Here is a 23993-nt window from a genome sequence, read left to right on the forward strand (position 1 = left end):
ACTGTTACTGACATAGTTGCTGATAAATCAACATATTTTATCAGTCCAGTTTTTTTGGAAAATACGGATTTAACATAAGACATGAAATTGACAGGTATTTACATAAAATAGTCAAAAACTTTAAAAATTCAAGCAAAGTATCAGATCATTTTGTTGTAATATTTTTGGCTTTGAAATTATGCATCCAGTCCAGAAACCCTATTTACGAGATTGGGAAGACTTAATCCCATTTTTTCAGCACATCTTTTTGGAAAAAAAATAAAAAAACTCGTCATCTTTTGCATTTTACGACGATTTTTTTTTTCAAAAATATGATCGATAGTTTATTCCGTAAGAGAAAGTCTGATAAGACGGATACCTTTAGGTATAATCACAACAGAGAATCAGATATTGCTTTTTAATTGCAGTTTTCGTGCAGATGGGCAGTTTAGGTTGTTTACTATAGCATTAACCATTGAAATTATCAAATTTTATTCTGCAAGACTTTTTTATAGCAATCTAAACATTACACTTTCCAGAAATTGACGGGTAAAACGTACACTGTGTAGAAAATGTACATTTTACGGGAAAAAATTGCTGCAAAGTACAGAATTTTGTGAGAAAAATATTTAAGACCAAGTTTAAACCAAAATGGAATGTTCCGAGTCCAGAAGTAAAACAGAGTGGTTTTCGGAATTCCGTATTTTACAGCCGCTGTCTTCACCAGGGATTCATTTTTTACAGTTTTTATGGCCTGTTTGAGATGCTGAGTGCTTTTCAACCATCAATCGCGCTTGTTGGAGGATCAAACCGATGAAAATTTTTAATACCCTGGAGAAACTTATGTGTCTGTCTTACCTGCCTTAGAAACTTTTTTTTTCAAAACGTTTTATGCTCAAGCCCTTTGACGGAATTTATGCTGATTTTCCTCCAGATGGTTAAAGAAAAGCCTAATAAACTCTCAACCTTTAAAAACGGTTTAAGTTTTCAAAAATGGTGCGAGCTATGATTTTTTTTCTGAAGAAAGAATATTACATCAAATAGTAAAAATAGTAGTTTGGGTTTGTTTTGTTTGCTATTCTGAGACCTTACTTGATGTAAATGAACAAAGGGTCTCGAAAATGTTGATACACTAAGGCAAATATATTTCCATCATTAGGTTTGAGCCAAACATTGTAATCTTCGGAATATTGAAAGTGTCCGTTTTACGCGACTTTCCCTAAGATGAGTTAGAAACATTTTCGTGGAGCGAAACATTTTTTGATATTCTTAAAGTTAAAAAGATTTCAGGCAAATAACTTTTTTGTTTCATCTTAAAAGCTATAAGAAAACTGTTTTCGAATAGTTTGATAACAACCCTAGAGTCTTTGCATACTTAAAGGCGAAAATTTCGTTTAGAGAAAGACATCTTTTTAGACTTTCACCAGGCAATGATGTTGTTGTTGAGAAATGTTCGTTATATCGTGCTTAGCAATGATCATGATCTATTTAGTTAGAACACAAATATTTTTTTTTACACTCTAGGGATCAATTGAACCTTAACAAACATGTGAGAATTTTTTCCTAAAAAATAAGTATGCGTGTACCATTGCCTTGAAAACATGACATTATAAAGCCCATATTTTACTCAAAGGATTTCAATCTTTTTCTTTTTTTTTTATTTATTTAACAATCTTTGCAGATGCTTCAAATTATTTACAGAGATTGAACTAACTTATCCTAGATTTAACAAAAAATCAATTTAGTTTGATTTTTCTTAAAATTTTGTTTAAATTCCCGGTTGTTGCAGGTTTGAATAACAAAAAAAAAATACATATCTTTTTTTCTCAGAATCCAAAATTACTCGTTGTTTTTATTTAAGTTGATAAGGGCGGAACTAATTTCAAATCCTTCTTTTGCCACTCGGAGTTGGAACATCACGAGGAGGGGAAAATAGAAAATAATGCGAAAAACAAATAAATTGGAATAAATTGCACGAAAGATTTTATGTAACTAAATTGCAAACAATATCGTTACACAAAATCTATAAATCTAGTGATTTTTTATCGAACAATTCAATAAAATCAAGAAAACAAGAGGTGATAAAACTTCCATCTTCCACAATCTGTTTTCTGCTCTTGTAATCTTTCGAATATTTGATAAAATTTTCATAAAATACATCAAATTTCATTTATTCCCCCCCCTCGGGTTTTTTAGAAATTTCGAAAGGGAGGTGAAAAAAGAAGAAATTGATATTTGTTCTGGTTTGATTGGGTCAATAAGAATTTATGTGTATTTAACAGTTTTGTCAAAAAAAAAAATAATAAAATAAAATAAAAAACAAATCGGAAACATATTTGGATTCAGCGCTCCTGAATAAGTCAAAATCAGTTCTGAGATTCCTTGCACCTCGGAAAAATGTGAATTTTTTTAACTTGTGTTATGTGTGATGCTATTTTTAGAAATTTCATAGGCAAATCATGCAAAACATTGATTAAAAGGAGTCATTCAACTTAAAAATTAAACATCCACATTATCAAAGTCACAAGATTTTCATGATTCAGCTTTTGAAAGCCTATCCCAGAGATATCTACATTTAATTTATAATTTATGAAATCTGTAAATATTTTCTTGAATCAAAAATGTAAACTGTAACATGGACAAATCTGGTAAAATTTTTTTTCAATAATTTTGAAACTTTGCTCAACATTTCATTTCAATTATTTCACACAAAACTTCAAATAAAAAAATCACCGTTTATTGAAAAAAATTTAGGCTTAACGACCAAATTTAAATGAGTTGTGATAAAAACTTTTCGATGGACACAAAAAAAATCGTTATGGTTAAGCTCCATGAAATTTTTAATTGAAGTGATCACGAAAAAAAACATCGCATCGGTTCGAACAAAAAAGGGGTTTTCTCAGAAAACGGTTCAAATCTTTTTAGGAAGCATAGAAAGACCTACAAAATTGTTCGATTTTGTATGAATTAAAAGAAAGGAAATGATGTTTCCTTTTTGAAAAAAAAAAAAAAAATATTCGCTAAACATTTCAAATCACTCAAAACATTCAAATTATTCGAAAAAGATCAAGATTTATTGATGAACCTATTAAATTTCAGCTGGTTTAATCAGCATTAATTTAAAAAAAAAATGTTTAGGCAAGCATATGAATACGTCTTTTATCCTTTTTAATTTTTTGTATAAAATTTGTCGTTATAAAGAATAACGTAAAGCTCAGCAAACTATTACTAAAATTTTTATTTTGATGCGGCCCGCCGAAAGAATTTTAAATTAAAAGTGGCCCGTTGTTTCAAAAGGTTGCTCACCCCTGGTTTATTGAATTAACCAAGTTTTCCTCATGGATATGATTTTCTATTGAAAAATAGTTTTTTCCTAATCACTAAACCTAGTATTTTTTATTTTTTGCGAAAAAATGCTTTTAATTTGGTCTTTTGTTTATTACATTTTAAAGACCATATGAGTTAAAAATTAATCATCGACCGTTTCAGGCCAAGCCTCGATACTCTTAAACTTCGCAACACGTGTGTAAAACCAACATAATTGATTCTGTATTGAAGTGTACATGAATAATTATATGTTTTTAGAAATTCAAATGCAAATTCTAGTTAATCTGATAAATCGATAGGTATATATTGCGTCGCATAAAAAGAACAACCTGTGTTTGAAGAAAATAATAAAATTGTCAATGGAAAGGGAACGATTACATCTCCTCAACTAACTGAATTGAATCAAAGGGGAAATTTGCTACAATATTGAACGAAACGCATTTCATATGTAGGGGAGAATGAGGATACTTGATCCCTGGGGATACTTGATTCCTTAACTATATCTCGAAACTGGAATGTCTTACAAAGATCAAATGTTCTAGAAAAATGTGCCAAAATGACCAAAATAACAATGCTTGTAGTTTAAAAAATTTTAACAAAATAATTTATTGAGTAATTGAACTTTGTTTGAAAAATTTCACAAAATGTAACTTGAAGATCTTTTTTCATCACTTAAAATGTTCCTTACATGGGAAAATTATGAAAAAAATATTTGCTCCAATGTATTAATCGATCGAGCGTAAAATGAACTTCATAATGGCATATTTTCAAAGCAATGGAAAACTCTCAACTTGTTTCAGAAAAAGTTTTCTAAAATGTTGATTTTGGGTACAATTGATCCCCAAGAGTTGGGTACAATTGATCCCCCTTCCAAACGGCGTATTCTTCTTCTGAATTGATCGTTATGATTGCTGATTACAAAATTTCTAATATTTATCCAAAAACTAATATTTATCAAACAATTGTCTGAAGAAAAGAGCAAAAATAATTAATTTTCTCTTAATTATAAAAAATAGCGCCTTTAAGTATGCAATGTTATTAGCGTTGAGACAAAGTTATAGAATTTTCTTCTTATGTCTGCTATAAATTGTGAAATGAGAACAAATTTGACCAAAATAGTCAATTAACATTCTATCTTGGGGTTTTGTTTGATTTTTAAACAAGGATTAGGGCTTCCTGAATAAAAGATCAAGTCTCCTTCAATAGGGGATCAAGTCTCCCCTAACTTCAGAAAAATCGCAATTTTTTTACTCCCACGAAAATGCTTCTAGTTCATCAACGGGTTCAAGTATCGTTCTAATTTTTGGAGCATAGAAACTTGAAGTTACAAGCTGTCAGAAAATGTCAAAGACGGCGAGTTGCTAAATTTTTCCAAAAAGATATGGTGAAAATAAGAAAAGGGGATCAAGTATCCCCACTCTCCCCTATTTAATTCCGACCAGTCCACCATGCGGTATCCATGTAAACAAACAAACTAATTTGTGTACAACGGCTAGAGCCGCGTGTTCGACATCTAGCTATCCCCCTATTTTCATTCCAAGCCAAACCATTGAACCCTACAGAAGGTTGAAGGTGGAACGAGCCGCGTCTCGTCTGGTGGTAGACTAGACAGTGTCTTTCGAACCCTTGCAGAGGTTATTCGCCAGGAACATGGATACCGGTTTGCTGGAACGGGAACGGGTCCTGTTTAGGATGAACGAAGAAATTAACGCCAAATCTCGTGGACTATTCGAGCTCAACGAGAACGCCAGTTGGATGACGACGAAAAGGCGCATGAAAAACAACCTTCGAAAGTCGAATAACGGAAGTTCATCGGCGGGGGAAATGACCGGAAATGAGTACAATGATTCCGGAAACGACAAGGAGAATGATTTCGAGCGGTCCAGTCCATCGGATACGGAAACGGATTTTAACGACAGCTCCCAGGGCGTGGAGGATAAATCGGTTACGACAGACAGTAGTGAGAAGGATTCCAATTATTGTTCGGTATCTTCTGCCGGTACCAAGGAAGAGTTACAGCTTGTCAAAGTCGGTGATAAGAAAATCAATAATAAGGTCGTTGCCAAGCAAAGTATTAACAGCAAGAACTTCAACAAGAATTTGGTTGATGTTGTTCCGAAAGTTCTGGAGAAAAAGAACATAAGCTCAGAGGGTCTTATCAAGTAAGTGAAGTTTTGCAAAATTGACTTATTCATAGAAAAATCAAATTATATTTCTTTGTAGATTTCTAAAATCAAAGGTTGCAATAGTGCAAACCGAGCTGGAGGCCGTCCAAAAACAGAATGAAGCAAACGTTAAGGATTTGAATCTGGCCTTGGATCGATTGAAGCAAATGGAGCACATGAAGGAACAGCTTCTAACGAAAAATGCCGCCCTCGAGCGCACCGTCAAGAAATTCGAAGAGCGCAATTTGGAAATGGATAAAATGCTCAAGGTGAGTTTGTTGATTCCGAACCGATTGATTTTATTAACGATTAATCCTTTAATGCGTGACTTTTTTTAAATGAGTGTAACAATTATGGATTCAGTAAAATAATATCATTTCTATTCGAATAACACATCTTAACAGATTTGAAGCCGTTATTTTGAGTCTTTTTAAAGTTATGGCCCATTAAAATTAAAAAAACATTTTATTAAATGATGATTGATTTAAACACGATTTTCCAAGTTTTTCCAAACACTGTCCAAACCATTGCAGGAAGATGTTTACATGGTCGTAAGAACGGGGTTTTTTTGAGTTTTGGCAATCCAAAACTGATAACTCAGAAACAGATTCATCATTCGAAGTTTATCTTAAAAATAAGTTCCACAAGTCGAATTAAAATGATTTCAATGACGAAATCAGATTGCAGCCCCAAACTTCGAAATTTCAATAATAAGTTCGCGGGACACGCGACTCCTGTGTCGAAGATTTTACATCTTGGCTCATTTTTTTTTAGATTTTGGTGTAAAATTAAGATTAAGAAATCGTATTGTAATTCGAGAACAGATTCAAAATTCAGTCTTGAATGCAGGTTTGAAATTCAAATTCAGAATCAATATTATGGGCTTGTGATATAGCTCAGTTGGCAAGTCTGTTGTCTTCTGAGCCGATGTCTGCGAGTTCGAGCCCAAGAGCAAACATCGAACACAGTTGTACCGGATAAGTTTTTAAATAACGATCCGCCACCTGCAACGTTGATAAAGTCGCGAATGCCATAAAGATGGTAAAACGACTATAATCGAAACAAAAAAAATAGAATCAATATTCAAAATTGAGATAAGGCTCGTAAATGAGTTTTCCTTTAAAATAGAATATATTCAAGTTATTAAGTTGTTGAGGAATTCAAATCTCAAGTGATCGCTGACATATAAATTGACCTACCTACCTACCTACATTGATTTCATTTGGAAAAGTTCAATCCCTAGCCAGTTTTTAAACGCCGCAATGTATGCAAAGAAACACATGTATGAATGTTTGAATTTAGTACAATTTAGAACAACTCGTTCCAAGCCAACTTGTGATTATTTGATTTTACCGTTCTAGATTTTCGCAAGATTTGATCGAACAGCTTTTGGAAATCTTTTGGGTTCGACAACATTATCACTAAATTTTAGTGGATTGGTGTTCAAAAGCCTTTAAATATCATAAAAAAGCTTATATTTAATTTTTTTAAATGGTATTTCAATGTCATATAGTTTTTGCAATTTAAACGTATCTATAAAAATTTCAAAAAACGAAGAAGAGAACAATTTATTCAACCATACGTGAATGCTTAGTAAAATAATGAATTAGAATTATCCACAATTTTTTGCAGTTTTTAAAAAGTTTTATTTTTCATTTTTCTCTAGGTACGTGAAACAAATTTGGCCTATATTGTAAGAAATGTAGTCAAAATTTATCAAAGAAAAGCGTTTTCTTTATATTTTGTAATTTTCTAACTAGATTTTTAAGCTCGACATAAAAAAATAGATGGATGAAAAATCGGAATGAATTATCTCTGTCTATCTGATAAAAATATTGCCAAAACACTCACTTGACCACTTTGTAATTAATCAACTGTGCTTGGAATTCAGTTCTTTATGGAGAACTACTTCAAAAACCTTTAAATCAAATTTAGAAAATTTGCCATCCAGATTGCAACTCACTTAACTATTGACGATTATCGGAATGAATAAACCAGCTCATTTCAAATCACTAATACATGAAATTAAAGAGTGTCCCACTAGACTGAGTCGCTTTCTGGTCATTTTTGAATTTCTCAGACCCTAGGATCTAAAAAGCTTTGTTTTAGTTCAAAACTCATCCATGATGTTTTGCAGAATTTTAAGTAACGTTCACATGAGAAAATTTCAATTTTCCAACTTTAGGCCAAACTCTACCCAAAAGATTTTGCACCACACCTGAATGCAGCTTCTTCTATACACAAGTAAACATTTTCTAATGGGTCTTAGTTTCGGTGCGTTGGGAGAATTTATGTTATTGGATACAAAAGTAACTTATTCGACTTCATGTCACTTCAGGGAATCTTTAGAATAGCTGTACGAATCAAAATAAGTCGAAATGAAGCGGAAGATCACCTTACAGCTTATTTTGGACTATCAACTGACCAAAGAATGCAAATCCAGCTGCATAGAGCTTCAGAAGTAATTTCTTCAGTAAATTCAGTTTTTGTTAAATTATCATCGGACCATTTCAAATGCTAGTTATAGGGGAGAATGGGGATACTTGATCCCTGGGGATACTTGATTCCTTAGTTATATCTCCAAACTGGAATGTCGTACAAAGATCAAATGTTCTAGGAAAATGTGCCAAATGGAACAAAACAGCAATGGGTGAAGCTCAAAAAGTTTTAACAAAATAAGTGTTTGGGTTATTGAACTTTGTTTGAAAAATTTCACAAAATATGACTTGAAGATCTTTTTTCATCATTTTAAAATGTTCCTAACATGGAAATATTATAACAAAAATATTAATTCCAATACATCAATCTTTCGAGTTTAAAATGAACTTCAAAATACAATATTTTCAAAGCGATGGAAAACTCCCAACATTTTTCAGAAAAAGTTTTCTAAAATGTTGACTTTGGGTACAATTGATCCCTAATATATGGGTACAAATGATCCCGGTATATTCTTCTTCTCAATGGATCGTGGTCATTGATGATTACGAGATTACTAATATTTATCCAATAGCTAACATTCATCCATCAATTATCTGAAGAAAAGAGCTAAAATAATTGATTTTCTCTTGTTTATAAAAAATGGCGCCCGTAAGTATGCAATGTCATAAGGGTTGAGAATAAGCTATAGAATTTTTTTTCTGACAATTATAGATTGTGAAATGAGAACAAACATGACCAAAATTGTCAACTAACATTCTATCTTGGGGTTATATTTGATTTTTTCAATGGATTAGGGCTTCCTGAATAACGGATCAAGTCTCCTCTAACTACAAAAATATCGCATTTTTTTACTCCCACGAAAATGCTTCTAGTTTATCTACGGGTTCAAGTATCGTTCTAATTTTAGGAGCATAGAAACTTGAAGTTACACGCTGTCAGAAAAAGTAAAATAGTGCGAGATGCTATTTTTTTCCAAAAAGATATGGTGAAAATAAGAAAAGGGGATCAAGTATCTCCACTCTCCCCTACGTATCGAATGCTGTAATAATAAAATTTATTTGAAAATTTTTCGATAATCGATGAAATATCATAAAAATTGCAAAAAAATAGAAAACAGCTTTTGCCAAAACTATTCATGGGGTCGCACTAAAGTTTCCTGAGCGACTTACAAGATTCTACTTAAAACTGTTCCCCGCTTATTCTGCGACTCGAGTGACGTGACTTGCGAAACTTCATATCGTTTTGCTGGCTTAATAGCCTCTCTAGTCTCGAAATTTCGAATGAGCTGTTATTGGCCTTCAAAGCTCATCGATTCACAAATTTCTTTTCTGAGACATTTTCTGGAGTCAGAACGAATTCGTGAAATTTCGTGAGTCCCGTCACTCGAGTCGCAGAATAAGCCCCAATGGCTTTTTATTCACAGAACTGTGTATAAACGTTTCATAACAAAACTCACAGTAGCAGCATGACAAAAAATTGTTTTTAAATGTCCCTTTGAAAGAATAAAATATGTTTCTGAAAATTTGAGCAAAATAAATTGGACCCATTGGCTTTTCGATTCGCTCTTTTTTTAATTTTAAGAAATACAGAAGAATTAAAAAAAAAATATTAAACTGCACACCTTTAGCTATCTTTGTGCAAATTTTCAAGCAAAACTACGCAATGAGTGATTTTCCCTTTACATGAAAAAAAGGCAACCTTTTTACTAAAGGGTGATACGGTCAAAATTTGATCAATATCAACTTGACGTATTTCTTTCAATTTTGCATTTAAAAAACCTGAAAACCCCTCATTTTAAAGGTGTGTGTGTGTGTAGAATGTTGCTCCTATTTTGATTTTGGAATTCACTCTTCAGTTGTCAAAATGCCGTCCAAGGAAGAAGAGCAGCGTATCAAAATTTTGCTCGCGAATCGCGAAAATCCGAGCTACTCGCACGCAAAGCTGGCAAAACCGCTAAAAGTTTGCCAAATCAACCGTTACAAATGTAATTAAAGTGTTTGGGGAACGTTTGTCGACAGCCAGGAGGTCTGGATCGGGGGGAAATCGAACACCGGAAGCCGCTGAAACGACAAAGAGAGTCGGTAGTTTCAAGCGAAACCCTAACCTTTCTCTCCGAGATGCCGCAAATAAGCTGGGTGTATCGTCTACAACCGTGCATCGAGCCAAAAAACGAGCCGGACTATCGACTTACAAGAAGGTAGTGACTCCAAATCGCGATGATAAACAAAATACGACGGCCAAAGTGCGATCCCGGAGGCTGTACACGACGATGCTGACGAAGTTTGACTGCGTGGTAATTGACGACGAAACCTACGTCAAAGCCGACTACAAGCAGCTTCTGGGACAGGAGTTTTTTACGGCAAAAGGAAGGGGAAAGGTAGCAGATATTTTCAAGCACATGAAACTGTCAAAGTTCGCGAAGAAATTTCTGGTTTGGCAAGCCATCGTACCTGTGGCTTGAAAAGCAGTATTTTCATAGCTTCCGGGATTGTCAACCAAGAAATTCACGGGAAAGAGTGTTTGAATAAACGTCTGCTGCCTTTTCTGAAGAAACACGATTGTTCCGTACTGTTTTAGCCGGATTTGGCATCTTGCTATTACGGTAAAAAGGCCATGGAGTGGTACGCCGCCAACAAGGTGCAGGTGGTTCCCCAGGACAAGAACCCTCTCAACACGCCAGAGCTCCGCCCAATTGAGAAATACTGGGCTATTGTCAAGCGGAACCCAAAGAAGACAAAAAAAAACTGCTAAGGACGAGCAGCAGTTCGAGGCAAACTGGCTTTCTGCGGCGAAGAAGGTGGACAAGGTGGCTGTACAAAATCTGATGGCGGGGTTAAGCGTATGGCCCGGCAATGCGGATTTGGAAAAGCGGAAGCCTAACTGAATATTTTTCCTGAATTTTATACTATTTAAACTTGAAAAAGAAATTTAATTTGATTTTTAAAATAAACGATTTCACCGATTTACACGCGTTTTCCCATGACCAAATTTTGACCGTATCACCCTTTAGCTTTTTCAGGAAATGCGTATATCTTTTTTTCGTAAAATTCCAATGGTTGAAATGATTTAGATTCCTCAAAAAATCTCAGTCCATTCTAAATAAAGTTCATTTTACCGTATTTATCGCTCAGACCACTGGAAATTGTCTTTGCTGAGATTCAATTCACGTTTCTGCGTTTGACAGACTGACACATAACTATTTACTTGACTAATATTTGACAAAGGCCTCAGTGTACGGACAATTTTTTGACGTCGTTTTTGGGACTTTCTAAACAAAATGAATTGGATTATTTTTAAGGTTTAATTCATAAACATTTTTAATACTGATCTACAAAAAGGACTAGTTTCTGCAGCGAATGATGTAATTGTAGTATTTTTATTGACTGAAAAAGTGCTCTTTTTGATTGTTTGGATTTCAAGGTAAGTGCTGTACGGACAATTTTTTGATACAGTGTATCCTATGTCAATGAAAAACTTCAACGACAAAATGAGAATAAAACTTTTATGCATCCGTTTGTTCCAAATAAAATTCCCTACAGATTTTCGCTAATGATCGAACATCACTGACCTGATTTTAATTTTGTTTTCTTCAAATTTACATGTATGCTGATCCCGACAGGAAAAGGAAATTCACGTAACAAACACCGCCAAAGAGCTGTCCGCTGCCAAGACCGAGATTCGTTGCCTGACCCAGACAAATCAAAGCCTGGAGAAAAAACTCTTCAAGGTCCAAGAAGACGTCGAGGGGCTCAAAATCAAACTGGCCATTGCCAACGATGCCGAAAAGGTTTCTTCCGTTTGCTTTTCCTTCGCCTATAAGCCATTTGATCATCAGCATGTATCAATACGATAATGTGGCTTCATTCCGCGATAATGGGCTTCTAATCGCTACTGATGCTGTTGTCGAATATAAAAATGTTAATGATCATGCTTGTAGAGCTTTGGCAGCGACGACCCGTAAAATCGATCACTGATTTTTCTTGTTATCTCTTTTCTTTCATTTTCATTCGCAGGAGACCCGAGATGCGTCGCGCCAGGAAAGGTTGACCTATGAGAAACAAATTAAGCAATTAAGAAGACAACGGGGTGAGGTGTTGGCCGACTACAAGAAGCTTCTGCTGGCGGTGGACCACATGAAGAAACAGAACTTCCACATGGACCAGACACGCCTGACCAGCGATTTCGAGCGAGATTATTTCAGACATTTGGACGAGGCATCGACAGCTTCTTTCTCGCAGTGAATGGCCCCTTCCTGGTGTTCAATTTATAACAAGCATAACAACATTTATACCGGCATCGATTTGATAGCACCCATCCCGAGTTTGTGATTAATGTGTGAGATTTTGATCTAGGGAGTTTTTTTTTACTCTGATGTAGAACATTTCACCGACTGCTAAACATTAGACTGATTAGACGTAGATGATTTCCTAAAGTAACAAGATTGATTAGAATCTCCTTCACCAATTACAGCTAAGCCTATTTAAAATACTTAAGGACCAAATGAAATCTCGAATACCTGTGTGCAATAGTTTTGAAGTTTTTGAATAAAGAATAATATTCAGATACATTTTTATCTACATTCATGGCTGCCAAAAGCATCCAATATCATTCGAAATTCGAACGAGACGATAACCCACACGCATAGAAAAATAATAACTGCAGCAAATGATTGCCGTTTTGATTTCCGCATCGAGAAGTTACCCTATAAAACAAAACGACCTTCATCAATGACAGCATCTGTTTTTCTCCGAGGCATTTATTTGTGTATTTTATCATTTGTGTAGAAGCACCTTGTTGCACTTTTGTGTGAAAAGGTGTCAAGCAACAGCTCTTCAACGAGTGAGTTAGTAAAGTTGATCATAATTTTCAACACCTGCAATGAGTGACACATGACAGCATGCGTTAGGTTCGATGTATACGATGACTGTTTTCGTTCTTTACTTTACGTGTGCTTCCGCTGCCTTCATTGCCAGTCTATTTTATGAGTTTGGTAAGGTATTCATGAATGACGTCGATTTTGATTACCGATGGATGATGATCATCATCAACAACATTAGCGGCTCTGCTGAACTGAACTGTGTGATTGTTTTTTTTTATAGAGGAAACCAAGTGTGGGTGTAGAAATGAATCTATTTTTGTTTGTTGTTTACTTGTTTTTCCAAGGCTGAGTGTGTAGTTGTGTGGAAAATAAGCCGCCATATTTGATGAACATCATAGATTCATTACGTAGTAGTGTTGAGAAGTGAATTTGGAAGATGGGCACAGTCATGCCAGAACAAAGTATACGATGCCCAAAAAATATTTACAGACCCCTTTTGATTTTTGCATGGTTTGATTTAGGCACGGTTCGATTTTGGCACATGTAATTTCATGAAGTACGGAATTAACGCATCTATCAGTAAAAAAAACTATCTGACATCTTTTCCAATGATGAACATTGATCTTGACAATCATCACACAACGAAAATTTCCTTATTCTTTTATTTTTTGAACGATTATTAATAAACATGCATAGGTATGGCAAAATGCACCATGCCCGTTTATCTTTAAGCATGTTTCATATTTGTTTAATTTTATTTGCAGTTTTCAACTCAATAATATGAAAGATATTTATATGTTGAATTGGAAAACATATCTTAAATATAAACAAATATATTTCAAATTCCTAAATTTAATATAGATTTAATAAACTTTTTACAAGAATGTCAGTATATCTGGCAGCACTGCGCATATCAATACATGTTTTCATCTGTGAAATACTGTGGCAAACAGTATCGGAGGCACTTGAAACAAAAAACACTTATTAAACGTTAAACGTTCAAAAACAACAAGACGTGCAGAGCAAACTCTACGACCTCATCGAAAGCTCCAAGGTAGCAGGTCTCAAAATCAATGTTGGAAAGACCAAGTCGATGGAAATCAACACAGAAAATCGTTCCAATTTCGTGGTAGCTGGACAACAGGTTGAGAAAGTGGAGTGCTTCCAGTATCTTGGTAGCCAGATTACGCCTGATGGTGGTACCAAGAAGGACATCGAAACCCGGATCAGAAAAGCCCAATTTGCGTTTGCGAGTGCCCGAAACATCTGACGCTCACACCAGATCTCTACGAACTAAAATCTGACTCTTCAATTCAAACGTCGCTTGGTGGCCTGGCAACTGGACCTCAAACGTGGAACTTCATCGCCGGTGCCATCAAAAGGCGCTAGAAATCGAGATTCGGGATCGTGGAGATGGATTGGGCACACGCTGCGAAGAGATGAAAACGAGATTTGCAGAGAAGCGCTTGAGTTTCGAGGTATTTGGGAGACTTTTCATTGAGTTGTGTTTTACTTTTTTGTTTCATTATCGTCGAAAATAGCACGAAATGTACACGATGGTCGAAGGTATGTTTTTTTAGGCACTAGCTGACTCGGTGTGCTTTGCTACACCTTCCAAAAACTATTGAAATATGTGGTACCTAGCTATTTATTTTTTCATTAAGTGACTCTGAATTTCTTTGCTTATTAAGACTATTACTAAATCTTCGGTGTACCTTTTTAATGTGGAGTGAGTTCAAACTATCGTAGAAACATTTTTTTGTAACGAAATAACATCGCATTATTTTACCTATTCGTTCTCGAATTATTATACAAATTGTGAGAGTGACCCCATCCCCTATTCCTCTACCTCTAATGGAAGAAAGCGGGGTCTCCTAACATCAGAATAACACTTCTAGTATTCAAATACGATCACATGTCTTATATGCCTCCATTCTTGATAAATTCGCTAGTTATTCAATAGAATGAGTGGCCCTCTCCTCACTCTGGCAAGAGAACCCAGACAACCATTTGGTGGGTTTATCAAAATTTGCAACACAAATATACGTATAAAAACGCACCAAAAATAAATTATCGCCCAACAAGCTGGCCGAAAACAAATTCCAGAGTTTCGATCGAAAAAAGATTTGAGTTTCTAATGATTAAAAAATACATTATAGGTATTCGTTTTTAATTAAAATACATGAAATATCTGATTTTTGAATTATTGCATATTTATGTTTTTATGGTTACCCGGGGGAATATGTTTCAGCAAAAGGCGTTCAGTTGAAGCAACTTTTCTTAAAATCTTTTGATTTGGTTTTCAAATTTTGTTTAACAAAATGCTAAACGAATCTATTATCTTCATTTTGATATCCTATTTCTGAATATCGGTCAAGAACAGGCCGAGCGACAACGATTCTAATATAGGTGTTTTTAATACTGAGTGTGGGGTTCGTTGTTTTGCTGTTCCAGCTCTATGTGAAATGTTGATGCGCTTCCAATCAATTGAAAGCCAGCCCTTCAAGCATAGTTATTTTTATTTATAGAAACCATCAAAAGATGGCTCCTAATGTAAACAACAATCGCTCCGAAGAAACTAGTATGATTAAATTTGAAAGAAAACATCTACGAGCAAATCAGTCAAGCAATCTCTCGTTTGTACCCAGCAGTGTTGCGGGTTTATTTGAATTGCCTTCAATGTCAAAAGACATACTTTCATTTAATTGGTTATAACTTCGTTGTCTGGAGAGATAATAAGTTACGGTCTTCAGCAGTGTTGTTAAGCGGAAAATTTCCTTTAAGAAATTTATAAATTGGCACATAAAGGGTTGAATGGCATGGTACCAGAGTTAAAAGAAAAACCATGTTCGTTTTTCAGTACAAAATTTTAAATTTTCCCATACAAACCTAAAAGTCCAAATTTACTCATGTAAACGTTACTTAAAAATTCGGCAAAAAATCATGGATGAGTTTTAGGATACAACAAAACTTTTAATACCCCAGGGTTTGAGAAATTCGAAAATGACCCCAAATCGACTCAGTCTAATATCACAGGCCAATCTAAAATTATAAAATAAAAATTTTCTTTTACGTTGTGACCATCTCTACAAATTCAACGTTCAATTACGATCGCAGACCCAGCCACATGACGCAGAGAAACCAACACAAAAACAAACCGATCATTCATTCGATCGCAAAGGTTCATCAGTGGGTCAGTTCCTCAGTCAACGCTGAACCCACACAACAAAATTTTCCAACAACCAAACGCAAGCTCACCACCAGCCAAAGTCAAACATTCACCCACAAATATTGAAGGTGGTAAAACCAGTTTAGATATAGGTAGGTACCGGATGAACTCCGCGGATCGAGACTTCAGTCATTCAGTGTAGTCAACTGTTCCTGTCTTGCGGTTGCGTTGAAGTCTCCGCCAAATCAGCCAGTCAGTTCGTTGTGCCTCGCGGTTCGATTCGCGCGTATGCGTTTGAAGGTTCCGTCCGTAATAAGTCCGTTGTGCGCGTTGCGTTGCTTCCCGGTGTGGCTCGAAAATTGTAAGTTTTCGCGTGTGGCAGCTGAGCGCTTATTTTGTTCGCTGACCACCAATAAGCCTTTTAGCCAACCAGCCAGGCGAACGATCTGAAGCAGAGAATAAAGAACGCAAAGTGGTCCAATTCGCGCAAGTCTGACTCACGGTTCTTCTCGCTGCTGGTTCCATATTTATTTTTTAGGTTTTATTTTCTTTCCATGTTTGAAGGTTTTTTTTTCCTGTTATTCATTATCGCTCTCCAGTGGCGGGGACCTTTTTGTTTCCTTTCAAGATTGCGCTCTGCTTTTGATTTCCTGGGATTTTTGAGGTGGTTCTGTCGGTGAAGCAAAGCGAGAAAATGTTTGTGGAATTTCGTTGGGTTGAGAAAAGTGTTTCCTTGGTTGGATTTTAGCGTGAAATTAGTAGAAGAATGTGTTTTTTTAGATTTGGTTGATATCTAAATTAAAATATAGTTCCGATTGGTTTTCTTTTGCGCCAGTGAAAAGGATGAATGAAAATTGAAATACATCGGATGCATATCTAATGTGGCGAATGTCACGAGAAAAGCGGATTGCCGATTGATTTGTGATTCGTGGAAAGATCCATAAGAATAAAAATTCTGATTGTTCTAGTGCAGTGTGAATGTGTGCCTGAATGGATTGAAACTTGAACAGCAGTACATCTACAAAAGCAGGAATCTGCAGCAGAAATTGTTGCAGCCTTCTCGTCACAAAGAGCTGCAGGCGGATTGCATCGGTCATCGAACACCCGCCTAGCTTACATAATTCCTGAGCTGCCCGAAAGTAAGTGATCGACCCCTGAAAGTAAAACCAATAACAAATTTCGCAAACCAACCCTCTATTTGCTTTATCTGTTCCAATACAGAGTACAATATAATAACCAGCGACGAAAATATCGTCGAAAAGTCGCTCTAAACTAGTTGTTCAAGTAAACAGACCAACCAACTCGCTGAAAGTTGTATTAGTGCCATGGCGACGAACGGACGTTGAGCTTACTATTATGAGTCGATCCGCGATCTCAAGTGATCCACTACACAAAGTTGGAACGTACCTTACCAGACCAGAGCTTAACAACAAGAAGCCAGCAAAAAAAAACACCAAGTACAATCGGGCACCAGCTCAGGGTTTGGTTGCTCTTTCAACTTGCTTGACGTTCGTTTTGCGCCTGTGTGCTAAGGCTCCAGTTGACGCGCGTATCGTGTGTTGTGTTCCGTACTTGCAAACCGAGAGTGATCTTTGATCTTGTTCGAATGCTTTCGTCGAAACTGTACGTGTACCTTTACATGTTGTTGGCATTCGAGAATAGCTTCACCGTAGGAAGTTTTATTGCACTACACATATTGTTGCAGTCATTATTTGAACAGATTTTTTTAATACAAGATCTATTAGTTTTAAAGTAGTTTCTATTTCGAAGATTTTGTCTATTTTTTTATGTTGTATTAACTTTAGAAAAAATGTTTATTCTGGAATTGCTCAATGGATTCAAATAAGTTCTAGCTACAATTCCCAAAATACCAAGACGATGGAAGTCAGAATTTGAACGCTGTGAACTCTACAACATGTTGATTTATTCCCAATCAAACTGGAGGCATACAGTTGGGGGTAGGTTATTGCGGGTGCTTATATCTATATGTTAGTAAAGAATTTTCAGTCAGAAGACTGAACTGACTGGCTGGAAAAGATTTATATTTTTGGAAAATTTATTGGCCTCAAAACAAGCTCATCCAAAGGCCTTGTAAATTTGAAATCACTGATTGTAAGATTCGGTTTTTTTTATTTGCCTTTGATCACTAATTTAGAAATATAAAAGGTTCGATTCCAATCATTTGCCAAAAACACTTAAGTTGACGACAAAGAAGAGTTCCCGATGAATACATTTTTATTCATTTGTTCACAAAAGTTGTTAAAAATTTTCAATATAATTTATCCCAATCAGCTCCTTTCAATTACAGACCCCGTTCGTTTTAAGCAACATTCGATTTTGGCAACATCCGATTTTGGCACATGTGCCAAAATCGAACGGTTTTTAGAAACAACATTACTTTTTAGTTTTCATTATAACAGGGTCTATTTAATTTAGACAAACACCATAAATACGTTTTTATGTTCTGAAATGGTGATAAAATGCAACAATAGAAACAAAAGTATTTTTAAAATTCTATTAAGTACTCTAAAATGACAAAAAGATGAGAAATTCAAAATGTAAAAAACAAATTCAAACAAAAGACTGGAAATGACAAAAAAAAAACTAAAATATGATTCAGAATGACAAAAATAGCAAATATGACAAATGAAAACAAATATTATAAACAAAACAAGAAAAGTGAAAAATGCATCAGAAACATGACTAAAAAAATTAATAATGACTACAAATGGTCGGAAATGGACTAAAAATAACGTTTTTGATAATTATAAGAGTTTTTTTTTTGTAAAAACAACAAAAAAAAAATGAGAAAAAAAACCGTTCGATTTTGGCAACATTCGATTTTGGCAACACAAAATGTACGGGCGTGTTGCCAAAATCAAACGGGGTCTGTATTACAAAAAATGGAAGCGAATATTCGAAAAGATAGTTTAAAATACCTTTTGTCTGAAACTACGAATGAAGGTTCACAGCAAAAATTCTTTCCTGTAAAATTACGCAAATGTCCTGTAACAAAAAGAAGCAGGACATTTACCGTAATTTTACAGGTCGAAAAACACAAATTAAGTGACATTTAAGTTTTTGTGTACAACTTTTTTACAGGACATTTGCTGTAATAATAAATGAATCTTAGTTAACTTTTAAGGAAAACAATTTAAAATTACAGGTTTTGTAAATTACAGATTGATTTATTTTAAAGGTTGCAGTTTCAGTGAAACGTAATAGACAATAAAATTTTCTGTGTAGTCGATGATTTTATTTTCACACGTAAAGCACCACGATGAAATCTTAGCCAGAAAATGCCGAAATTTGGCATGATTTAGCTTATAAATCAATGGACCTTAATCTACAAATTTAGTTTCTTGAGTTACTCAACCCTTTTGATGCGGATCAACGATATATCGTCGTTTAGAACAATGACTAAAATAACAAATAAACGATATTTCGTTGTTGTCCTGTTTTTGCTTATAGGACTCGCCACAAGGGATCTTTGTTTCAAAATAACTGTACCTACAAAATGTTGGAATACCTTGCTTTTGGAAGGAAATTTATTAAAAATGGTTCATGATAATGATAATGATAAGTTAAAAAAGTCCTTCATCATCAGCTCCGCGACATGAATTAATCGGAAGAAAATTTATTCTTCAAAACCCTAAGTGGATATGGTTTGGCTTTAGTATGTACTTAGTACTGCAGCGTACCTACATAGATACGTACGTACCGTAAAACGGAGTAAGATTGATCACTTTTTTCAATATTTTTAGATTATTTTTCTGTTACGGGGAATGTGATATGTTTCATAATTTGAAAACCAGTACTGGAACTCTGTGAACGAAAAACATGGTTGCAGAAATTTATTAGAATACTTTTAATTAAACAATTAAAATCGAAATATATACAAAGATGCTGCATAAATTAAGGGGCTAATTTTTTTAACATTAGGGGAAAGTAGGGATACTTGATCCCCATTTCTTATTTTCATCATATAGTTTAGGAAAAAATTACCAACTTGCCGTCTGTTGAACTTTTAACAGCGTGTTATTTCAGGTTCATATGCTAAAAAAGTTAGAACGATACATGAACCCGTAGATTAACTAAAACAATTATCGTGAGACGAAAAAAATTGTGATATTTTTCAAGTTAAAGGATACTTGATCCTTTACTCAAGGAGACTTGACCCCTAATTCAGGATTCCCTTAACCTAGGCAAAAACCTATCATTATCCAAAAATAAATGGTCCTTTGACTATTTTTGGCCATATTAGTTCTCCTTTCACAGTTTGTTAGTATCAAACAAAGTGAGTTCTAAGAATTTGTTTACTACCCTATAGCCATTGCATACTTTTTGGCTCAATTTTCTAGTGTTTAGATATGTACATACCGTATTATGAGTCCTATTTTACAAATAATTACTAGATAAACATTAGTTATTGGACAAATATTGGTAATTTCGTGATAATCAATTATAACGACTCATTCAGAAGAAAAATATCTATTTTTGGACTGTAATATATGTACATTTTACTCATATATACCCATACCTCAGGTTTTTAAACGTAGAAAAAAAGTTTTGAGATATTTTAACTTTAGAATTAGTTATTGATGATCATGAGGAAAAATTTAATGTTGATCAAAGTTATCCCGGTGATCAATGTTACCCCGTTTTACGGTACTTAGATGCAAGCGACATGAATCCTTTTAACTCTCTATAATTTTTTTCACTGAAAAATTACCAGAAGTTGAATAAAAGTATGATTACAAACAATTTTTGTCAGACAAACATCCTAAAAGTTAAGGAAAAAAAAAATTGAAATTGCATAACTACAGGGGCGGAACCATTTGCCAACCCCGCCTTTAGACTGGTTTTATATTTCATCACTTCAACCTAACATAAGATCATATCTTACTAAAAAAAATCAAGCCTCAATGGTTGTTATTCTTAGACCTTAAATTACATTTTTTTGTTAAGCACCAAACAAACAATTTTCAAAAAATCATTCCCTTTCCAGATTTCTCATGTTTTTTTTTTAATTTCTCTAAACAGAAGCTTTTGTGAACTGCTTATCAAACAGCTGCTATTGGATTGTAGGATTTGCATGTTTTGAAATATTCTGCTCAAAAAATGAGTTATAATGATGATTGGCCTTGAATTGAAGGGACTGTATTCGAAAAAAAAAAATACATCACTTTGTTTTGTGAATAACTTTTGAATGCAGAAATGGAAATTGATGAAATTTTCGGCGGAGCTACCTGGTAATGTTATGTTCACATGTGGAAGTTTTTGTGATTTTTTCAATGAAGAAGTTATTCGACTTTAATTTTTGGGCAACTACGTGTAATGCGTAATATGAACCATTCATTTTTTCAAATCAAGGATATTTTTGATAACATTTTGTTTTGACCTTCAAAATAAATTAAATAAATTTATTTGGTCGAAGTTATAACGAATTCAGCCGATTGTCCTCCATCGGCACAAAAACAACATATAAACAACTTTGACAACATATTTGACTTCATTACAGTTTTGCTTAATGGCACGTTTCCAGATCCAACTAAAACAGAGTATAAAATTTTGGGACCTGTTTAAGTGCCATGCAGGAAAAACAGTCGCATTTGGAGGCTGTTTTCTTCGTATATGTACATTTTACATATTTATTCAATCATCGGGCAAAGATATTTTATTTATTTACCATCGGGTCAATTGTTATGAAACACTAAGTGATTTGCAGTTTAAGCAGATCGATAGCCTCCTCAAGTACTAGACATCCAATTTTTCAAATATTTCTCCTTGATACAGGCGAGACTTGTCGACAAAATTTTTCAGGCTGGAAACCAGCCAGGTGACCGTTATCTCCCCCTAGTGGTCGAAATATTTTGCGCACGATTTGATCACCGTATTTTATTTATTTTATTCTCTCTTTATTCTGGAATGATTGCCTATGAAAACTTTGGTCGAATAGTTGATTTTTAGCTGTTTTTGGGTCTTCCACTGCGACTTTCCTGGATTTTGTTCGATCCTGCCTAAAACATCTTGTCAATGAACTTCAGTATTTAGCGATATCTCAATAACCATTAGACAGATTTTCACCAATTTTTGAACACGTACACATTTAATTACAAGGTAGCTTTACTTAAAATTTCATCAATTTCCATACAATCAAAAGTTATTCACTAAACTAAGTGTTGCATTGATTTCGAATAGACTCATTAGTGAACCACGTCCAAAGGTGGGATTGGGTTTAAGAGTGTTGAAAAGAAAAAAAAAATCATAATTTAAAATTCTATTTATTATGAGCGAATGAAATATGTTGGAACATTTTGTGCAAAAACTAAGAAAAAAATTGTGATTGGCTTTTGATAAATTCCGTTTTTAGTGGACCCCGTTTAAAGGCGAGGTTGGGCACTAGGAGGTTGAACCCTTTTCACTCATTCGGTTTCTTAATTTTGTCTCTTTTCATTCTGATGATAAAAAATAACTAAGTTTTCCAAAAACGAAAAAAAATTCATGTTTGTGATCAAGGACTAACATGGGATCAGTCAGTGTAGATCACTTCATAAAAATCCATGCAATAAGGTAGCTGAATAAAATAATGAATGCGTAGATGAAATATGAAAATTCCGGAAAAAAGTTTCATAAATTAAACTCATAAATTGCTTGACTAATTTAGGACGCTTCAAAACCATGTAGCAATATCATTTTTTTCTTCATTAAATTGTCTCTAATAACCCAATAATTATTATTTTCTTCATAAAGTGCAGTATCTGACATAAACATGCAAATTACTTAGAAGTCCGATATTATTTATAGCAAATTAAGTTTTCAAGCCATTATATGGTTGCATAAAATATGTTTTTCTTTTATTTTTGTAGAATTTTCATTGCCATATGCCATTAACATTAAACTTTTTGGTGAGTTCGAGTTTCAAACTGAAACTTTCAGAAATGAAATTGTATATTTCTTCCTATCAATCGTTATGATACGGTTTCTTTGTGTTTGTTTTTTTCATTCAACTAAAATAACTCTATTACTTCGCATTCGGAACATTTTGTATTCCGATAAGCTTTTCCAGAGAACATGGTCATAAATTTTAAAGAACTACAAACCCCCTGTTTAGCTGCCAAAGTAGTGAGAACCGATCGACACCGAATTTACATAGGCAATTAGTTTTGATGCAATCGTTTCAAAAGAAGAATAACTGTTATCTAATAACCTCCATTTAATTAAATTTAGTTTTTCATATTGAAAAATTATAACTAAAAAACAGCTAGCTTCCTCGTAGACTGCAAACTTATTTTTATTTTTAAGAAAATATATTCATTTCGTAGAATTTTTAAACTTATTTATATAAATTCTTAAATATTTTTTTCTGCAACACTTGTTAGTTCGATTGATTTTTTGAAAAGCTACAATTTAAAAAAAAACACCGATTTGAAAATAATGTAATTGTTTTACAATAATGCCAAAAATATGTACAAATTAATTTCTCTAATTAAGTTAAAAGTGTATATTAGACTGGTTAAAATCGAACTAAAAACCGTTTTGGACTGATTTTAACCAGTCAAGTGTACATCAAATGGTATTTCTAAGGATTATCTGAGGTTAGGTAGTAGACGGACACCTTCTCTAAACCAAACAATTCCTAATAATGAGCAGCTTAACATTAGTCCAGACATGACATGACTACTGACCTAGATGGCGACGATGGGAGTTTGGCAAATCGAATTTTGCCATTCTCCCCTAAACTGTGACTTTCCAAAAACAAGTACCAACGTAAGTTGAGTAAGTCAATTGTTTCTTCGTTTCTGGCACATGGCTGGCCTGGTGGTTAACCGTTTAATATTCGAACGAAGTGAGAGGTCGTTTGGATTGTTGTGGCTGATTTTTGAACAGACTGAAGAAAAATGCTCAACTACTCTCTGGTCCAGCCAAGTGCCAAGAATCGAAAAAAAACAGAACCGCTTAATAGCTCGGCAACCTTACCAAAGGTGAAATACTCCCCTTCTATAATTGTGTGTAAATCGCTAGCGTAAATGTAGTTTAGTGCTGTTTTCCTGGCCGTCCGTTTGCCGTTGCTGCCCGATGATGGCTGACTCCG

At 34.4% G+C, this 23993-nt stretch overlaps 2 protein-coding genes across 3 annotated transcripts in view; both read left to right on the plus strand.

Moving 5' to 3' along the window:
* The first annotated feature begins 4836 nt into the window (after positions 1–4836).
* LOC129757382 (uncharacterized) lies at positions 4837–12398 on the plus strand. Its single transcript, XM_055754587.1, has 4 exons — positions 4837–5468; positions 5530–5740; positions 11530–11697; positions 11924–12398. Exons 1-4 carry the CDS (start codon positions 4957–4959, stop codon positions 12149–12151), a joined length of 1119 nt encoding a protein of 372 aa, XP_055610562.1. The 5' UTR covers positions 4837–4956; the 3' UTR covers positions 12152–12398.
* Positions 12399–16110: 3712 nt separating this feature from the next.
* Positions 16111–23993, plus strand: part of LOC129755451 (uncharacterized) — a 217580-nt gene continuing 209697 nt past the window's right edge. The window contains exons 1-2 of one of the 2 annotated variants that reach the window (XM_055751955.1): positions 16111–16259; positions 16734–17037. The gene's annotated coding sequence lies outside the window, so the exon portion shown is untranslated. Of the gene's footprint in view, positions 16260–16707; positions 17038–23993 lie in introns of both variants that reach the window. The other variant, XM_055751956.1, reaches the window with a different exon arrangement.

The sequence above is a fragment of the Uranotaenia lowii genome, chromosome 3, assembly GCF_029784155.1.
Source record: "Uranotaenia lowii strain MFRU-FL chromosome 3, ASM2978415v1, whole genome shotgun sequence".
NCBI classification, from domain to species: domain Eukaryota; kingdom Metazoa; phylum Arthropoda; class Insecta; order Diptera; family Culicidae; genus Uranotaenia; species Uranotaenia lowii.

Excerpts from the sequence above, each read along its gene's own strand:
- LOC129757382 (XM_055754587.1), top strand. The coding sequence starts at position 4,957 with ATGGATACCGGTTTGCTGGAACGGGAACGGGTCCTGTTTAGGATGAAC. Across the intron at positions 5,469-5,529 it reads AGCTCAGAGGGTCTTATCAA|ATTTCTAAAATCAAAGGTTG; the intron begins GTAAGTGAAGTT and ends ATTTCTTTGTAG. Across the intron at positions 5,741-11,529 it reads AAATGGATAAAATGCTCAAG|GAAAAGGAAATTCACGTAAC; the intron begins GTGAGTTTGTTG and ends TGATCCCGACAG.